The sequence below is a fragment of the Euwallacea similis genome, chromosome 6, assembly GCF_039881205.1.
Source record: "Euwallacea similis isolate ESF13 chromosome 6, ESF131.1, whole genome shotgun sequence".
Lineage (NCBI taxonomy): Eukaryota > Metazoa > Arthropoda > Insecta > Coleoptera > Curculionidae > Euwallacea > Euwallacea similis.
This window is the reverse complement of record NC_089614.1, coordinates 6,794,211-6,814,041: the sequence shown is the minus strand read 5'-3', so window position 1 is coordinate 6,814,041 and position 19,831 is coordinate 6,794,211. Positions and strand designations below refer to the sequence as shown.

The window sequence follows — 19,831 nt, the reverse complement described above, 5'->3', positions numbered from 1 at the left end:
GTAGGTGTTTTTTATAGCCCCATTTTTTCTGTCAGTATATTTAATTCAAATTTGATTTGTATGTTTTTTCCTTTCTTTGAGGCTTAAGATTGTATTAGAAACCCACCACTATAGCTCTGCAGGGCATTTCCCTATCCCTAAATATCTGAAAGTGCTATTATACCAATTTATTTCTAAATTTTATTAGCGGGATTTCTGCTGCAGGTTGAAGTCAAATAAAATCTACTCCCGATTGCAAAAGATAGCTAAAAATTAGATTTCTAAGCGTCCTCTGAAGTCAAACGTTGAATTACCGTCTAAAAGCGAGTTGAACTTGAAATTAAGGAAACCTCAATTTAATCCAAATTTATATCCCTTCGAAAATTAAAACAATCTGTTACAATATTCGACGTACAGTTTCGCCCAGCTTCTTTGTATAATCCCGGAGTGTATATTTTTAATTAGCAAAAAGTCAAGAATTTATAGCACTGCAATAGCTTTTTGAATCGCTGGTTTTGGTTGCATTATACAATTGTAGTCTAGTTTAAGAGGCCACACTCTGATACTTCAGATGCACAGAGAGCTTATGTTATATTTGCCCTCACAACATAAACTTATGGTACATTATGAGAGAGAGAGGAGAAAAGGTTTATAAGGCTTCAGATTTTCATTTCGTTTCTAAAGCTACTTTTATGCGTTTTAATGACATGTATTGTATTTAGTTCAAATTGAGATCTTTCATTGCTTTCTCGCATATAAAGGGACGATTTGTACCTAATGTGGCATTATTAAGATTTTAGAACATACGTTTAAAATAAAAGTGGGTATAGTTTTTTATGATATTTTCAAGATTTAGTAATTTCTGATTTTAAGCTAACGGGTAGGCATTTTTGCGTATTTACAGAGACCTCCAAGTTTGCTTTCTTTTTTTTTTTATTTAATATTATAGTGCCTCGACTGCATTGGTCATTGGCACTCGGTACAATGTTTTATATAATCAGTAAGTTGCACTATATACAATTATATATATCGATATCTTTTAGGAAGTCAATGACATTTTTTTGATTTTCTATCACACTGAGATTCTCCCGTAGGTCTGGTTTTATTCTATGTAAAGTTCGGCTTTGGCTAAATTGGGGGCAAGTTATCAAGATGTACTCGCATGATAGTGGGGTATTACAGGTTATGCAGTTAGGGGGCGTCTCTCTCGCCATAAGGAAGCCGTGAGTTTGCTTTTAAATTATGAAAAAACTGTGTTATATTTTAAAAACCTCTGCAGGGCGGTTTCCAAAATCCCGCACCGCCTTCTTCAAATATGTAAAAATGCAGAAGCATTTTGGTATTTTAAATTATACGCAGAAATTATTTTTAGGTACTTTAACTCAATATTTAAACAATAATATTAGATACTTATTTAGAACTATAGAAATATCACGGTTTGGTGGCTTTAGAGTGCAAACGATTTCCTATGTCCCCCGGGCGGAAATCTGTCTACTTCGTGAGTATCCGAATTTATCTGGACTAACCACTATCTGGACTAATCTTTGTATCAAAGACCCGCATGCCTTAAAAATTAAGATGGTGCCACATATAAAACTTACTTATTTAATCAAAAGACTAATTTTCCTCATATGCGGGTAGCCGGTATGGAAAGCCATTAACGGCCTTTTAAGCTTCAAGAAAACAAAATAAGGGCGAAAGCTATAAAAAATCTTTATACTATGCGTAACCTAGAATTTCCCCAAAATTTAATGGCCCTAAAGATACTCAGGCTAATAAGATAATATTACGATTAATAGCTAGTGTTAGTATCATATCAATGTGTCATATGAAAGTTAGGTAGAATTAAGCTGATTTCCTTGACTGCAATGAGTTATGGGAGATATTTGTTCAGTTCAGATTAGCAGCTAGTTCAGTGAAATCATATACACAAATTCATGTAAAATCTCAGATTTTATTAACAAAATTACTGGGTTTATGTTAATGGAATATTCCGAAAAAATTGTTTAAGCTATAGAAAGCCAAATATTTTTGGATTAATGATGTTTATTGCAATCTTCTTGGTTAATTCTCACTTACTTTCAATCCTTAAATAATCTACTCTACAAAGTTAAGCAAATTCACTGCTCATCGTGGGAATCGTGAAAACCGTAAGAGATATGAAGTCTGTTAAAAAGTAAATTTGCGTATTTTCATGCCCAACAAAACCAAGTTTTTAATTTTTTGAAAATGCGACGTATGCAAATACTCCAAAATATCCGATATTTGCTGAAGTAATTTTTATTTTTTGTTGGGCTTATTTGAAAATATGTCTTAAAATAAATTTCACATCGCATTAAACAACTTTCACGTCTTAAAGAGGATAAAAAAGTGCCAAGAAGTTTTAATCATCAGTTTAAATAAGTTCAAAATAAAATAAAATCAATTTGCGCAAATATCGGCCTCTCTTAATTATTTCTGAAGTCAGTCGGAATTTTCTAAATTTGAAACGTAGTTTTTGTTCGGCATAAAAATGTAAAAGTTGTTTTTTTCACAATGATTTAGACCGAATTTAGATATACCAGAAGCAAGCAAAGAGACAAAAAAGCATTTTCGTTCATATATCAAAATATACTATATACATTTATGATAATTCATAGATAATTATTGAATTTTTAATATTCGTTTTCTAAACATAATTTGCAGTAGTGGAAGCATACATGGAAACAACACTCAGGTAAATATTAGAGATAGTTAGTTATTTAACGAACGAGTGTATTAATGAAGGTATTAATGATAAATAATCGACAGGTTTTTTAAATACATTTTTTAGAGAGTTGAGATTATATTATAATATCGTCTATTAATATACGTTTTAATTACATTATTCTGTCAATCGCATTGCGTGAAAATAAATTCGAATGTAAACAATTGCAGTTTCGGAACTTAAAGGACAATACACTTATTCTACGCTCAGAAATTAAAATCCCATATTGTTTGGAAAAAAATGAAAAGCTTGAGTAAAAAATGATTCATTAAGAGCTTTCCTTAACGAATTATTTTTAATACACGTGATCCGTGGATTCTAATTCCATAAGAATAGAGTGAAATTTTAATTAGTCAAAAAGTTTCATTGGACACAATTTACACTAATTACATCTACTCACGGAATATCATTAAAATACATGCTCTTTAATTTATTTTTTCAGACATAATTTTTAATAATTTTCGGGAGATTATATCTACCTTCCAAAATACTAGTTATAAAACAATTTCGCTTAATATAGGTATCGCTCTACACTCTACCATCCGACGTTGCTACTTCATAGATTGTAACATAAGTGATATATCAGAGTTTTAAACTACTCTTCTTTTAAATTGCTGCAACTTAAGTGAAATGTACCCGTTTCTTCATAAATTCATATGACATTCTTTTAGGGTGGAATAAGTATTGTTAATTGCCAAAAAACTGGTAAAGTTTTGTCTCGCTTGGTACGGACCAGGCGAGATTAACCTTCCGGAACTGAGAAAAAATTGTTCATACATGTAGAATCGTAAAACGTTTTATTTTCATGGGTTTTGATGATATTTTCACATGACATATGAGAATGGGGTTCTGATAGCATCTGTCATAAAATGACACGACATTTTCGACTGTTAAATCACCAAGCTATCAAACGGAAACGTCACATTTTTGTTAAAAAGATTTGTGTTGGATTTTAAACAATTTTTAGTTGTTTAATATTTATTTTTTTATTATTTTGGGTCCCAAGTAATGGATGAAGCTGTATTCGCATACAGAGCCAAAAAGCGCATCAAAGAAATTAAGAAAAAGGCCCGACCCGGTAAGCGACAACCTGAACTAACCTCAAAGTATGCACAAAAACTACCAATTTTCCGTTACATTTAACAAATTTCACCTGTTATACTTCAATAAACTCAGTATTTCTTGTTTCCGGATCATCGCTCTTCAAATTTCCCATATTTTGTGCACTCAAACTCCAAAAACTGAAAAATACCATTCCCTAACATATCGCCCTCAATTTCTTCCAGAACTGAACCCCAAGGAACTTTGGTATCAACAGAACTATGCCAATAACTTCCAGAAATTCCATAATTTCATGGATAATTGTCCTCGAATTGACCAATCTAGGGTTACTCCAGCAGAGTTCATTGCAAAATATGAGCAACCATATAAGCCAGTAGTGATCACTGGGAGTCAAGTTGGATGGCAGGCCAATGAAAAGTGGACTCTGGAGAAATTGGTCAAGAAGTACCGGAACCAGAAATTTAAATGTGGGGAAGATAATGAAGGTTATAGTGTCAAAATGAAGATGAAGTATTATGTTCATTACATGCTCAAATCTAAAGATGATAGCCCCTTATATATTTTTGATAGCAATTTTGGTGAAGTAAGTACATAACTTTGGGTATTCATTGTTTACTAATTAGTGCAGAGAAAAAATTCTTTAATTTGAAAATTTTAGTATATTCTACGTTAATATAATTAAAATACACTATAAAAACTACTTTTTGAGAGTGATCACATTTGGTACCCCTAGTTGCATTTCAGGTATTTTTTATTTATTTTGAAAAGTTGCTTGTAATAAATACTAAGTATTATACAAATCATTCATATCATTGGTAATTATATTATGTCTTGAAGCATATTTTGGCTGCAGCAATAAGTTACTATGAACTTAGGTTGGCTACTAAACCTTCTCGTCTTTATTAGCAGTGTTCATCAGTTAGCACTTCATTTTTTAGCTGTTCTATAAAAAAATATTAGTATGAAGATTAAATTTTCTTACAAAGCAACTAATGACATGACTTTTCAATAGATACACAAAAAAAAATTATAATTCTTATGGGAAGAGTGTATTGAAACCAATTAGTATCAAGTTTTAGTTGAATCTTAAAAATATTGTACTAAAACACTTTATGAAATATTTTTATATTTAAAACATATGATCCATATGGTGCAGTTATGCACTAATAAGTTAATCTGCAATTAATTGTTAAAAATATATGCAATTTTCTATGTAAATTGCAGTTGTGTATTAGTTTACAATCCTTAAACTTTTTCAGCACCAGCGTAGAAAAAAACTTTTAGAAGACTATGAAGTGCCCTTATACTTTAGGGATGATTTGTTTAAATATTCAGGGGAAAGTCGCAGACCGCCTTACAGGTGGTTTGTAATGGGTCCTGCCCGGTCAGGTACAGGAATCCATATTGACCCGCTTGGGACAAGTGCCTGGAATGCTTTAGTTGTGGGACATAAAAGGTTTGTCATATTTAAAACTTGCTTAATACCTGCACTATATCCAAGCAATGCATAGATGGTGCCTATTTCCGACCCACACACCTAAAGAACTTCTCAAAGTTACTGGAGTTCAAGGGGGAAAACAAAGGGATGAAGCAATTACCTGGTTCAATATTATTTACCCCAAAACTAAAGAGCAGAGTTGGCCTGAGGACTGCAAGCCTATAGAAATTTTACAAAAACCTGGAGAGACGGTATTTGTTCCTGGAGGATGGTGGCATGTTGTGTTGAACTTGGACACTACAATTGCAGTTACTCAAAATTTTTGTAGCAAAACCAACTTCCCAATTGTAGGTCACAAATGTGTTGATTAAAAATATTATTTTACAATTTAATAATTGAACTAGGTGTGGCATAAGACTGCCAGAGGACGCCCAAAACTCTCTAAAAGGTGGCTGAGGAAACTTCGTAGAACTGAGCCAGTACTTGCAGCTTTAGGAGATCAAATAAATCTGGAGCAACCATCAGGCGTGTTAATTTCAATAATACCATTACAGTATATTAATTCTTGGAATTTAGGTGTGGCCTCTGATAGTTCCAGCAATTCTTCCAGTTCCAGCTCGGATTCTGACAGTTCCACTAATTCAATAGATGGAGACAGTGGACAGGAATCTATTATTGCCAAGAAGAAGAGGAGAAAGTCTGATAATGACTCTGAAAGGAATAGAAAGGCTCTTTGTAGAGATGTAAGTTTTTTTGGTAATTTTATAGTTTCTGTTCAGTTTAGTAGTCCTGGGCTGCCTAAATTTTCTAACTATTTGGTCATTCATTTTGCTCCCCTATATTTTTTTTGCTGCTTTGTTGGTAGATAAACAGAAAATCTCTGGCAAAATGTCTAGAATGGATCCTCTTTGTTGATTGCAGATCCCAGAAAGCTTCACCCTGTTCCTATTTTTATATTACAGAAGGTAGAAGGAAGGAATGTTCGAATTTTTCCACATCATCGACAGGTGTATCATAACATTGTAAATCCTTATAAGATAAAAAAAAAGTATTTCAGAGTGAAATTGGTTTTCTTCTCAGATTTTCTTAGTTTTTTTGTTTCAAACCCAAAGCCACATTTCCCAAAATATAAACATACGAAACTAACACAAATTTAGGATCCTACCTTGCTCTTAGAAGCTAAGGCAGCAGCTTCTACGGGACACTCAGCTCATAGAGAACGTTTTAATTTTATTCCTCAGGTAAATGATACTTCTCACAGAACCAAAACAAATCCAAGAGCTACCGCAGCCGATGAAGACGACACCGGAGTTCAACCCTTAGACAATTGACACTTATTTTGATTTTAGTTAAATTATTATTGCGTTTCTCTTTATTTTTAGTATACTTTTATACACCATATCTAATTCCTTATCATAAATAGTAGGATATTTTCCTTGTAATTTATTAGATTTGGTGGGTTATAAAGTTATACTCTATGGATTTTTATTATTTAAGTTATATGAGTTAGCTAGTCTTTCTTAACCAAAAAACATTGAATTCTTTAACAAGGCTAAAGACACCCAATTTTCCCTTGTTGTTATACTTGCAAAGTATAATAAAGCCCTCATTCCTAATATATATAATTAGAACAATAACTAACAGTATTAACTACTGGTTGAGTTCCATTAGAGGTAGGTAACGGGCTGGTTTGTTAGAAGCACGAAAACAAATAAAAACGTGTCTTTATAAGGCATCATTTGCCAAATCAATATTATATTCTTATGATTATTTAACTATAGCGTGCCTTTAAAAAATACTACTTTTTGTCTGTGCTTGGTGCAGTCAACTATAAGTATAGATTTCTAAAAAATCATAACTGCCAAGTGCAGACGAGTATTAGATTTCTAGAAATAAATAACACCAATTAATAGTGGTAGTTTTGTGATATGCAGAAAAGTGATAATACTGAATACTGCTGTTGTTCACGAAGTCTTGTGTGGACGTTTGAGCAACTCTGGTCCAAGGACCTTTTTAACTGCCAAAAACACACAATAGAACAATTTTATTATAGCAAGAAAGATATCTATTAACATTAAGAAATTTTATAGTTCTAATTCAATTGAAATATAGTATTTTCAGCTCATTCATACAGAATAGAATTAAGTCGTTAGGTATATGGTATTGTTTCCCTTATCGTTTCATTTCAAATGTTGTTGTGCCTTTTTGAAATATGTATCTTTTTCGTTATAAACAATTTAAATAAGATTAAATGAGTTTTATTTCAACGTTTTACAATACAGCGTGAGTCAAAAAGAATGGACGAATATTAAACTGGATATACTAAAAATATTGTGATTGAGCTCAACATGACTTATACCAATGTCGCCGGTTTAAAAGATACGCCGTGTTCAAAGTTTCAATTTTATTTTGAAATTGCTCAATAATTAATAAAGTTTTGATACTATAAGTCTGAAAGTGAAAAAAATCTGAAGTCGAAAATTAAAAAAAAAAACGCACAATTCTACAGAAAAAGTGTCTTCTTGTTTACGTCATCTAAATCTATCGGTTTTCAGATTTATAGTATCAAAATTTTCTTAATTATTGAGGAATTTCGGAATAAAATTTAAACTTTAAACATACTATGTCTCTCTCAACATTAGTATAAGCGATGTTAAATGTGATCACAATATTTTGGTATCTAGTATCTCCGATTTAGTGTTAGCCCATTCTTTCTGACTCTTATATATAAGTTTATCGCATACTTGACTAGGCGATAAACATACGAAATCAGTATCGTATTTTATAAGTGTTGGACGACAGGTGCATTTGCAAATAAAACCACAAAATGTGTTAAAAATCTTTACACTGTATTCACGTATTTTTCTGTCAAGACGCGGAATGTAGACATCACATTAAGAAGTCTCAGCATTAATTCTTATTAAAACATATTTCTTTTAAAAAGTGATTATAAACAACATTAAAAATGCTTAAGAACTACAGCTGTAAGTTACACACAGTAAATAAATATGAAATATTAACTTATTTCTAACCCGGTACAGGATGTCCCGAATTAAATCCAACATAGGAGTTGAAAAGGTTGAGATATTACAAGGTCAGATAAAGACAATGGATTTCGAGCTCCCAATTTTAAAATGATCTGATCCAGGACTTCATAAAACTTATGAGCATTACATTTTTATATTTCTTTGGTATTAGTAAAATAAGTCTAACGATGAGCGATATGATTTATTTAGTATCACAGAAAAATTAGTATATAAGCTGCCGCCTTATTGTCTTTAATATTTATTGCTTTAATAGCCGTCTTTAATTAATTAGCTCGGAATGTCAATTGTTCACATTAAAAAAATCAAAAGTGCATTAGGTATTTTCGGACTGTCAATTGTATAATTACATTTTTAAAACTGAATTGCCACAAATGACTAAGTGATCTATCAAACGTTCACGACTTGCTGAATATTTATTTTGTTCTTAAAATGCTGTTATTGGAATTTACTGCTGACTCGAAAGTACCTCTTATTATTACTGTGAATTAAATTAGATTATGACACTTAAAACAACGATGGTAGTCGACCCTGGATGTACAGTTCAAAGGAAAATAATAATGATAAAAAAATAATAAACTGAAAACATCTCAACTGCACTAGAAGCGAGCTTCTAGTCTCAATTATATAATTTTTGCATCATTCGATCAACATCTGGTTGCTCTAGAATCTTGGGATCCAGCTCCTTGTTCACCTGCAACATAGGCCAATACGGTTTTATCAGATCGATGGTTGTCTGCATGGCTTTAAGAGCTTCTGGATGGATATTTCCTAAAACTGGCATCGCTATTTTTTCTCCGAGAAGGGCTTTTGCGACATTGACCATCGAAATTGAAGTGGTCTCCAGGTTGTATCCCCCTTCCAAGGCTACGATGATTGGGGCTGTGGTCTTTAACATTTGAACTATGTGGCCGAATGTTTCTGGAGCTACTTTGTACCCACCTGGAAGAAGAAAAGTAAAATGTTGTTGTTTTCTTGACTTGTTGTATCTGCTCCTGTCGAGGAATTTGCCAGAACCGATAGTTAAAAGCAAAATTCGTCATTAACCAAGATTTTTTCTTACAAAACAAGTTTTAAAATTTGAAAGAGTAAAATTTTTATATTCTAAACTTTTAGAAGGGATTTCTTTATTGTACAATATTTAGAAAAAAAAAACAGGAAAACTTACACAGAGGATCATTGATACCTGCGTCGAACCCAGCGGACAGCAGGATAAGGTCGGGATTGAACTGGTAGACCAAGGGCAATATTACCCGTATGAATGTGAAAATGTATTCAGAATTCCCCATCTTCCCCTGAAAATTAAGATATTCACTGTAAATTTAAGTGATACAAAGACAAAGCCCAAAAAAAAATTAATGTTGAAAAACTGTCAATAAAATAATTTCGTTAGTAATTCAAACATACTCAACTACATCACCAGAAACAAATAAATTGTCATCTTACTTTTTGGAATGCCACGTTGACGTTATAGCCAGTACTTTTTCCTTCTCCAATTTTTGTTGGACTACCAGCGAGATCATTTGGGAAGAATTTTCCTTGGTCGTGTCGATGCATCGACACGTACATAATGTCATTTCGCTGATACGTTATATCCTGAGTTCCATCCCCATGATGAACGTCCATGTCGAATATTAAAACCCTAAAAAAGAAATTCCAGTCTAAAACTAAACTCGAATATTTTTTTACATGCCTCTTGTATCCCATCTGGCTAATAGCGTAATCAGCTGCCACCGCCACACTATTAATCAAGCAAAATCCGCTACAGTCGTTCGTTTTTGCGTGATGACCAGGAGGCCGAATAAGGCCAATTGCATGAGTAAGGGTATTCCGATTTAACTCGAAAATAAGGTTGCAAAGAATTGCGCAGGAGTGCTGGCATACCTATGAATGAAACACGTAAAAACACAGATCTCTTGAAAAAATCATAGAAGTACTTCGAATGAACGTCCTGTCCAATACACGTCGGTCTTTGACCCCATGCCTTCAAACTTTACCATGCTAATGTGGTCAGCAGAATGAATTCTTTCAATGATTGTTTCCACAATGTGGAAAAATTCTGAAACTCCGCCTTCGGTTTCCTAAATTTGAATATATCCATGTGGCATAATACAAAGAGGAAAAATATATAACAGAAAAACTTAAAAAATATAATATTTTAGAAAAAACAAAAAATAATTAATTTTTGTAGTCTCCAAAATCTTTTTCTACCCAACAAATAACATTCACCTGTGTGAAATCACATTTCCACATCATTTGCAACTCCTTGAAGAATTCCAATTTTGCAACAACGTTAAAAAGACGTTCTTGAATTTCAATCCAATTTCCTCCCTTAATATCATGACTTGGAGCTACTTCATTAATCATGTAGCCCACCCGGCAATGTCTGGTATTGTAGAATCCTGAATTTACTCAAAATATGTCTGAAAAGTGATAATAACACTATTTCTCAATTACCTTTCAAATAGTTCAGTTTTCTCTCCAAAAGTTCAATTTTTTCTTCTGAATTTTTGGGATAGCAATCTCTTGTAGGGAATGGCGGTTGAAGTACTTCCCCATGATACCTCACAATTGCAACATGTTTGTTATGTCTAAAGAAGAAATATCATATACTCCTAGATGCGATTAAAAATCGGTGTCCAAAAACCTGTCATAATTTAAGGCGTTTTCCACCACACAAGTTTGTATCATTTGCCCAAGGCACTTCCAATATGGGCTCAAGGCAATTTTTACATCATTAATTGTATCAATAACTGATGGATTCAGGTTCTTATGGTATTCCAATGGAGGAATCCGGTCATTTAGTAATGCTTTCGCTGTTTGCAAAGCTCCCTCTGCGAGACTTGATAAGAAATAACCTCCCTCCAGGACGACGAGAATTTTGCCCCCCGCTAGACCACTCAACAAACTGACCAAATGTGCATAAAATGCTGGAGTAACATTCATCTCCCCCTAAAATTGTTTATTACGAACATATTAGTTCTTTTCTTACCTTATAATCTTACAATGAAATATAATTGAAGAGTCAAATATATGAATGTGTAAAAATATTTTAGAATGTACCTTATGATCACCCATACAACTATCATATCCAGCTGATATTACTACTATGTCGGGATTGTACTAAAAGAAAATAAACGAACATAAAAAATTACCTCAGGGCATCCAATGCAGGCGTCATAGCCGGCGGACAGAATAATCATTGTAGGGTCAAACTATAAGGGAAAATATATCTTTCTAAGGTACAGTTTTAACAAAAATCTTCCGGATGGAATTTTTATTCACGAATTTATACTTACTTCATATGCTACTGGCAAGATAATATTAATTACAATTGCAATATAATCTGTATCATTAAGTCCTGTTTCATTTAACGGGATATTGATGTTATATCCTTTTCCTTTTCCGTGTCCTATGTGATCGAAATTTCCTTCTCGTAAATTCGGCCAAAACGTACCATTTTCGTAACGATGGATTGATATGTACAAAACCCTTAAATGAGTGTCAGAATTTAATTAAAATCTTGAAAATGAATGAAAATGTTCATTACTAAAACATAAATTATTATCCAGTATTCAACAATTGAACCAGAAATGGCGAAATTTTGAGTCACATTCAAAATCAAATGTATTTTGAATGAAATTTCCACCCACTTCAAATCTTCAAACCGTTCCTAATCAAATAAGAGGTTCCTGATGTATTTTTGATATTGAATTTTACTTAAATTTCGCCATTTCTGTTTCAATTGTTGACTACTGTATTAACTTAAATAAAAATGAACCACATACTCATCTGTCTGGTAAAATGTCTTCTGGGTTCCCTGCCCATGATGGACATCAACATCTACAATTAGTATCCTCTTTGCTAACTTATTTTTCAAACAGTATTGCGTAGCAATGGCAACATTATTGAACAAGCAATAGCCATTAGGTACTTCAGTACCAGCGTGATGCCCTGGAGGTCGAATATTACAGAAGGCATTTTTAACAACCCCATCAACGACATTTTTCGCCATTGTCGTCGCCATTTTCGCAGCCTTAACTGCACACATATAACTTTCCTAGAAATTGTTGAATTTTATTTTTTGTTTAGTGGATTTCTACTTGGAAACTTACATGATCCCAATAAATGCTGTCATACTTTGCAGCAGTTTCTTCTAGGGCTTCAATACAGCATTTGTTTATGTCCTCAACATAATCCCTTGGATGAACTAACGTCAATAATTGCATATCTGGTACATCTATCATGTCTTTTTCAGTAAATATGTGAAATCGGTCCAAATGATTTTCTAATCTGGAACGGGAATAAAACCATTTATTTTTTAAATAATGTTCCAAAGTTGTGTCAAAAATTTAACTCCTCTGTGATGTTTATGACCATAATCATAATTCAACATATTGCAAATAACAAACATATTAAATTTAATATAAATTTTAATCACTCATATAAATCAAAGATAATAATGTTTGAAATTTTGTAGATTTAACAAATATAACTGGTACATTAAAACTTTTAATATAACAGTCTGTGATCATTGGTTCATTAAATTTTACTAGTAAGAAACTAAAATTTGCCCAAATATCCACTTAAAGTAATAATTACTACTTACGCAGCATGAATGCAATTTGATCTTGGTGGACATTCTGGGTGTAATGAATCCCACCTGCTTTTATGCATGTCACTGGGGACAAAGCAATAACCAGTATGAAGATTATCAACAAGCCTCAAGTTGTAGGTTGGTTTGTATGGATCATCAACTGTACTCTCCATTGCAACCTGCTTAGAAGACTGTTTTCTTGATGTTGCTCTGCCTTGGCGTATAACTTCCTTCAAGCTCTAAATAGAAATTGGCACATAAAACCTGTAAATAATTCACAAAATGGAAAAGGAATTTACCATTTTGTGACAGGGAATTGAGAATGATCTTGCTTTACTTGGTGATACTGGATAAATTACTCCTGATGGGGCGCTGATGGTATCTATTGTGACATCGTTGGCACTCCTAAGTTCCTCTTGAACACTTAGTGAACTTTCTGTCTCATTGTCTAGAGTAGAATGAGGGCCAGCTGTGGAGGTATTAAAAGTCCTTGTAGGGCTACAATGAATACTGCTAGAGGTCCATATGCTTTCAAATGGAGAGTTTAGCAAGGATCTAATAAGTTCAGGCTGAGAATCTACTGATAATCTCTTGACACACGTCTGAATGGGGCTATGTGAATCTTCCAATCGTATCGGGCTAAGTGAATAATCCCTGCACTTAGAGCTTGTGCATCTAGAATGTTCCGGGCTGGTTGTGCGTCTAGAATGACCTGAGCTGGTTGTGCACCCACAATGTCTTGAACTCGCTGTGCGTTTAGAATGATCTGAGCTAATTGAATGCCTTGGACTTACTGAGTGTCTAGGCCTGGATCGCCTTGAATCACGTCTTCCTTGAGAGTTCCTCCTACTCTCCTCCTTGTTTCTACAAAAACAAGGTCCTTAAGGTTATTATACCAATGAATTGATAAGATTATATCAATAAACGAATTACATACACTGTTGCCTCTTCCTCCCTCATTAGGCTGTTTTATCAGGGAATAAACATAATTTTTGTCAAGAATCTTGAGTTAAGTTAAGATCATCTTGTAAACAAATATTTATTGTGCGGATTTGTTTTTCCATATATGAACAGGATCATAAAATATGTATAACTAACATAACCAAAATTGTATGTTAATTAATTTAAATGTCATTGTCTTTTGTTAAAACAATAGAATAGCGACATCTTCTTATGTTTTGAAGAACAAAAAGAGACAAAAGTGATCTAGTTGCTACAATCACTTCGGTAAATTTAAGAATTCCTTAGGAAAATTTGGAGGTCTTTTGAGGCGATAAAGAAATTACTGGAGATGTTAGAAGATTTAGAATCGATGTCCTTTGAGTTGTTCAGCAATTCATTCAAATTTGGAAACTCTTCAAGATAACTAAGAGACTTCTGAGGTAGAGTTTTCACAACAGATATATTCCTAGAGATTTCTGGACCTTCGAGAATCTTTTAGTGAATTGGAACCCTAGTAAACTTGGGATCTTCTCTTCTACGTTAGAATCAAGGAGCTCGGGAATATTTACATTATTTTTCAAGCCACGAGAGTTTTAAAAGGCCTCTAGGAAAAACTAATAACTTAGTTACCACGTTAAACTTGAGACTTCCCCAAAAAAATTGGGGATCTTTCGGGACGATAAAGGAATTATTAACCTTTTGCATGTGTTTGACTCGAAAAAGAGCCGCTCTAGTTAAGATCGCAATGCGCCTGATTCCAATCAGCGTCACGCTGCGTATTTCATTCAAAAGGAGAAATTCAACGCCAGTGTTATGCTGCGATACTTTTTTTTGTAACAGCGTCTAGGCAAGGTACTAGGATTTTCATATTGTTGTTTTGCCATTCTTGGTTTAATAAGCAGCAGTCAAAGGGTTCAAACTTATAAGAGACTTTTGATATATTTTAATAGCCCGGGAAACTTTATGCTTTTTTAAAAGGCATATTATACGTAGAACCAACGTCAATTGAAGCTTTAGCATTAGGTGAAAACCACCCGGACTTATACCAAAACTTACTAAAAGCAGACTGACTGAATGATATAATCGATAATTATTTAGTAGGCTCATAGTAGGCGGTGAATCGCAAATATAGGGTGCTGATTAAGCCATTTGCCATCAAGCAACTCATGAACGAATTTAAGATATGCCCCAATATATCTATAGTATATTACGATGTTTATAAACACCGTAATATTTCTTTCACCATAATATCAAGACATTTTCAGAATTTCTGTTTCGTTGTTTCATTTCTGAAACGAATATTTGATAAAATTCGAATATATTTGAATGAAGAAATATCAACTGTGACAATTTGTGTCTGTGTATTGATCATAGTTTAATGTCCGATATCTGATACCATCAAAATTTGTTTGCTCCTTTATGAGTATGATTTTATTATATATTTATGAAATAAAACTATATTAATGAATTAAAGACAAAAATAAAATGTGTTTTAACAAAATAACAAACTATAAAACCTTATTATGAATAACAATCTTTATTCAACACAAATATTAACAAATAATATCACATTATAACTGGGAATACTATTTTCTACAAATAAATTACTTACAGACACACCAAATATCATTTCCCATACCAGAGTCTTTACCATCAAAGAAATAAAAATGTTTTGAAATTATTTATGAGAAATAATTATACTAATAAAATCATCTACATATCTAATTTCAAAGTGTTCCATAGCAATTCTCCATAGCTATTCTTTAGTTTTCGTGAAAATTTAAATTTTAAAGTAATTCATTGTCACATTAGGCAAAACTGCAAAGGAATCACAACACATATTTGGCAACACATTTCAAAGTGGAAGTACCCAATTTCCAATTTCTCATATGCACTCACATTTATGCTAAAAATTATATCTTCTAACCCTTAACTACCCCCAAAGGCTTTGTTAAGTTGCTGTGTGAGCTGATCTTTCAAATCAGCATTTCTGTGTGCTAATAAATAATTTGCTACATATTCTGATAAAGTAATATAAATGGCTACACACAATCCAACTATTGCTGCTATTGTTACATTTTTCTGCAAAATAATATAGGTGCAAACACAAAGACCAAGATAAGTAACATATCTGATGGTGGAGATGTAACTTTTTTTTTCCTCTTCTTCAACATCTAAAAAGTTATTATTAAATATAATTTAACTTTGAGGGCTGAGTTAACTTACTGACACATAGCTTTTCCTTTTTTGTATAGCCAGGTGCACAATTAATACACTCATCAGGGCCATCTCCTGCACAGCCAAGACAAGACTGATGGCAGTCCAAACACCTATAGCTGCCTTCAGTATTAACACAAAACTGAGTGCTAGTACAGGGAGCTTTTCCCATTAGGCATTCATTAACGTCTGCACACCCTCTATCTTTATTTTCCAAATATCCATCTTTACATTTCTGGCATCCTTCAGGCCCTGATTTAGTACATTTTCCATCACATGATTTGTGGCAAGGAGTGCATAGAATTTTCTTGTCATCCTTATAAGAATTATAAAAACCATCTGCACAAATATCACAGTAATCTCCTGTATAGCCATTGTCACAAAAGCACTTCCCATTTCCTTTGCGAGTGCCTGAACCCTTGCACTTTCCATTCTTATTGCAAATGTTATCAGGAAAGCCATTACATGGGGTGCAGTTACTGCCATAATGGAATTCAGGACAACATACTTCAAAGTTATCAATACACAGATGCTTTGCAAGGTCTGGTTCAGCTTTCTGCTTCTTGAACCACCATATTTCAAGGGCTTCATCATATTGTTCAAGCAACTGATAGCATTGATCTTTACCTTCTACAACTTCTGAGCATAATTTTTCTTGGATTTCTACAAATCTGACTTCACTATTGGAATAGCTTCCTAAGTTCTTTTCCTCCCAAGCTGTGTCACCACCCTCAAATTTAAACTTGGCTGTTCGCTCTACTCCCTGGTAAAAATTGAAGAAAGGTAATATGAGTTCTCAGTTAGATAATATGGTTATACTCACCCTATTGAACGATTCGACAAATGCTTTACAAGCTCTGCAAGGAGGAAGTTTAATTTTTTGAGCTTTATCACTTTTCATTTTACCATCAGAGTGTATGCCAAAGAAATTTAGGGTCACGATAAAAACTATGACATAAACAGTGTGGGATATTTTCATTTTTGTCTTCACTGCACCGGAAATTTACAGAACTGAATACTAAATTAATTTTGAGGTAGAACTATAGGTTAGGTTGCCTTCTTAACTTGACTGGATAAAAGCTGTATAATAAATGATTAATTGGGTTTAATTTATTTTATAAAAAAATTGATCGTTTTGCAAGTGTTTTAAAAAGATTTTGAAGTAAAATTTTGTATTTTTAAAAAACTAAAAACATATAGGCCAAATAATGAATGGTGGGGGTAAAAAAAGTCAAAGACACGTTTCTTGAGGCCGTTGGTTGGTTGGAAGAAGAAATTAAATCAATGAGAAATCCCACCAATCGTATTCGTGAACTGTAATTCTTCTAACTATTACAGAGTGAAAAAGATCACTGTCAAAATAGACCTTCCAGAGTTCATTAAAAGAGGGCAATCAAAACAGTATTGATATTTTGATTAATACCTTTAGTCAGGGCAATACTCAATAGAGGTAGCTTTACACTAATTGTAGATATAGTGTATACCATGAAAATTGATCGAGTTGTTTAAAGTTTTACGATGTAAAGTATTAGCATTGAAAAAATAAGAATTGAAATGTCAGAGACATAATTACACAATATTATCGAATGTCTTAATAAGCAATATAAATCTCCAAATAAGTAAAACTATTAACTAGGAACCAGTACTTTTACCACATACTTTACTTTTTTGTTACGACCAAATTGTTAACATGCTATTATAGTTATTTAAGTCACAAGTCTAATAAATAATTTGTTTCAGTACACATTTTTTACTCACGAGGCGACGTCAGGAACAGAGTCTTTCACTATGGTATAAACATTTAATTATTATTTTACAAAAGTTTTTTGCTCTAAGCAAAAAGTATATAATATTTCTTGAAAATATGGTGAACGCAATAAAATATTTATTTGAAACTTGCCAGTGTTAAATGTGTTTTAAATTATCTTCGGATTAAAATTAATTCCCGCTATGGTCACATTACTAGAAAAATATATGTATAACGTAAACGACTGTAATTTTTCCAACTATAGATTCCTAATTAAAGCCCAGTAATGTTGTTTCACATTATCATTACAGTATCAAATACTGTAATTTTTGATTTATCGTCTACAAATCAGCACAGTTCAATATAAAGTAAATAGATCTATCCGGACATTATGAAATAAACTTTATAGTTACAAATTACTTTTCATAGAGATGGTAAAATAAAGTCCTACAGCCTAACTATTCCAATGTGTTCATTGTTAATCTGACAAGATTGTTGGAGTCATCCAATAAGAATCTAGGAAATCGAAATACTGGTTTCACCTTGTTGACAAATTAAATTCGAAACCTAGTACGCCCCAGCAAACACAGATTTATGGTAGTGTCAAGGCTTATTACCGCAAAAGAAACTCCAGTGGTAACTGGAGGATCTACTATAATGGTGCATAAGGCGAGTGGACTAATACAAGTCGTGTTATACATTTCAGCCGATACCAACGCGAAATATCTTTACTAAAGGCTAGCGAAAACTCTTATTAACGTTTCGATGACAAATCTCTAACCATCTTCAGCCCTTAGGAAAAAGTTAATGAAACTTGAAAAAAATAACAGAAACCAAAGTGTATGGATTGTGAATATGTAAAACATGTGAAGTACATACTCTGAACATTCCTTGTCTCAATAGCTGAGTAATTAATTCGACAAAAACGATGTTATCTTTCACGATGGAAATGAAGAACTGTTAGTGTTTCATACATTTTAATTCTATTATTACATAAAACGGTGATGTAAAACACTAATGCATGCTTGCTTTATTTAAGAAATTAATGTTTGGTCGTTTTTAAATGACGCATGTTGTATACATATACTGTATTATTCTTAAATGTATGAAGAGTAAGGGTCGTGCAGAAACTGGCAAGCAATCATATTTAACAACAACCTAGTAATTCTAGTTTCTCGGATTGTGTTTTATGTGAAAATAGTCATTAAAAATCCAGTTTTGTTTTATTTATATAGAAAATAGAGAGTTATGTGACAACGTTGTATTCTAATCAAAACCTTATACAGGAGTAACTGCAATTGAATCAGGGCAGAAAACGCCTAAACTGCCGTGCTATAAATTAATGTTAATTACCAGATGGTGGTTTAGTTAAATCATTAGTGTTATTTATCTATTTGTATTAATCAGGCCAATGTGACCTACATCCGCACGTGCGTATGTCTTTGAACGTACGTAGTATGATGTATGTGTACCTGCATTGCTGCTCACAAATCCCTTATGAAACCAATAAGTAGAGACCCATATCGCCAGGTTGACTAATATCCTTTTTCCATTTCTACTTGTTTTTGTTATTTTTACTGCATTAAAAATAGAGAATTTCATAGCACAAATGTATGTCAGCATTGATGCTTTTGACAGTGGTTGCAAAATTAAATAAAATGATACTTGCATCATTCTATTTAATTATGAATCGTTATTATTAAAGAAATCATGAAAATTAAGTTAATTAAATATTTTAAAATTAAAATAAATTGAATAACTTTTTTTATGCATGAAGAATTGATTAAATTTAAAAAATTAAAATTTCTCAAACATTACCAAGAAACAAATGAAAGAATGAACATTCTGCTTTAAATGTATAGAACATATTTATGACCGTCAAGTCAACACGAGTGTTCTACCATAGGGATAATTATCAGTAAACATCCCAGTCAGTTTGTTAAGCTAGTGTTACGTAGAGGTTTATAATAAACTAATAGATAAAAGATACGTCAAACAGGCTTGTTATTGAACATGTCGATATTTTTTAAAACTCTCAAATATTAAATTGTTTGCGCCA

The 19,831-nt window shown here is 32.7% G+C and overlaps 3 protein-coding genes across 6 annotated transcripts; 1 reads left to right on the top strand and 2 right to left on the bottom strand.

The window, feature by feature from the left end:
* The first annotated feature begins 3,607 nt into the window (after window positions 1-3,607).
* Window positions 3,608-7,477, top strand: PSR (Bifunctional arginine demethylase and lysyl-hydroxylase PSR). 2 transcript variants are annotated; one of them, XM_066391180.1, is made up of 7 exons: window positions 3,608-3,803; window positions 4,012-4,370; window positions 5,047-5,243; window positions 5,299-5,572; window positions 5,630-5,750; window positions 5,802-5,968; window positions 6,147-6,352. In XM_066391180.1, the coding sequence occupies exons 1-7, from the start codon at window positions 3,734-3,736 to the stop codon at window positions 6,192-6,194; spliced, it is 1,236 nt and encodes a 411-aa protein (XP_066247277.1). In that variant the 5' UTR covers window positions 3,608-3,733; the 3' UTR covers window positions 6,195-6,352. The 2 variants fall into 2 exon arrangements, with proteins under 2 accessions (XP_066247277.1, XP_066247276.1); XM_066391179.1 differs by lacking the exon at window positions 6,147-6,352 and adding an exon at window positions 6,467-7,477 and having other exon boundaries at window positions 3,610-3,803.
* A 598-nt stretch (window positions 7,478-8,075) lies between these two features.
* HDAC6 (histone deacetylase 6) lies at window positions 8,076-13,944 on the bottom strand. Of its 2 annotated transcripts, none has more exons than XM_066390965.1 (15): window positions 13,804-13,944; window positions 13,166-13,730; window positions 12,879-13,105; window positions 12,385-12,562; window positions 12,058-12,329; window positions 11,569-11,761; window positions 11,425-11,484; window positions 10,917-11,221; window positions 10,727-10,860; window positions 10,499-10,671; window positions 10,207-10,350; window positions 9,963-10,153; window positions 9,716-9,911; window positions 9,438-9,564; window positions 8,076-9,211 (listed from the first exon to the last, which is right to left on the bottom strand). In XM_066390965.1, exons 1-15 carry the CDS (start codon window positions 13,824-13,826, stop codon window positions 8,889-8,891), a joined length of 3,111 nt encoding a protein of 1,036 aa, XP_066247062.1. In that variant the 5' UTR covers window positions 13,827-13,944; the 3' UTR covers window positions 8,076-8,888. The 2 variants fall into 2 exon arrangements, with proteins under 2 accessions (XP_066247062.1, XP_066247064.1); XM_066390967.1 differs by lacking the exon at window positions 11,425-11,484 and adding an exon at window positions 11,333-11,392.
* Window positions 13,945-15,326: 1,382 nt separating this feature from the next.
* Creld (Cysteine rich with EGF like domains) lies at window positions 15,327-17,239 on the bottom strand. 2 transcript variants are annotated; one of them, XM_066391249.1, is made up of 3 exons: window positions 16,849-17,236; window positions 16,035-16,788; window positions 15,327-15,982 (listed from the first exon to the last, which is right to left on the bottom strand). In XM_066391249.1, the coding sequence occupies exons 1-3, from the start codon at window positions 17,002-17,004 to the stop codon at window positions 15,738-15,740; spliced, it is 1,155 nt and encodes a 384-aa protein (XP_066247346.1). In that variant the 5' UTR covers window positions 17,005-17,236; the 3' UTR covers window positions 15,327-15,737. The 2 variants fall into 2 exon arrangements, with proteins under 2 accessions (XP_066247346.1, XP_066247347.1); XM_066391250.1 differs by having other exon boundaries at window positions 15,733-15,982; window positions 16,039-16,788; window positions 16,849-17,239.
* Between the last annotated feature and the right edge of the window lie 2,592 nt (window positions 17,240-19,831).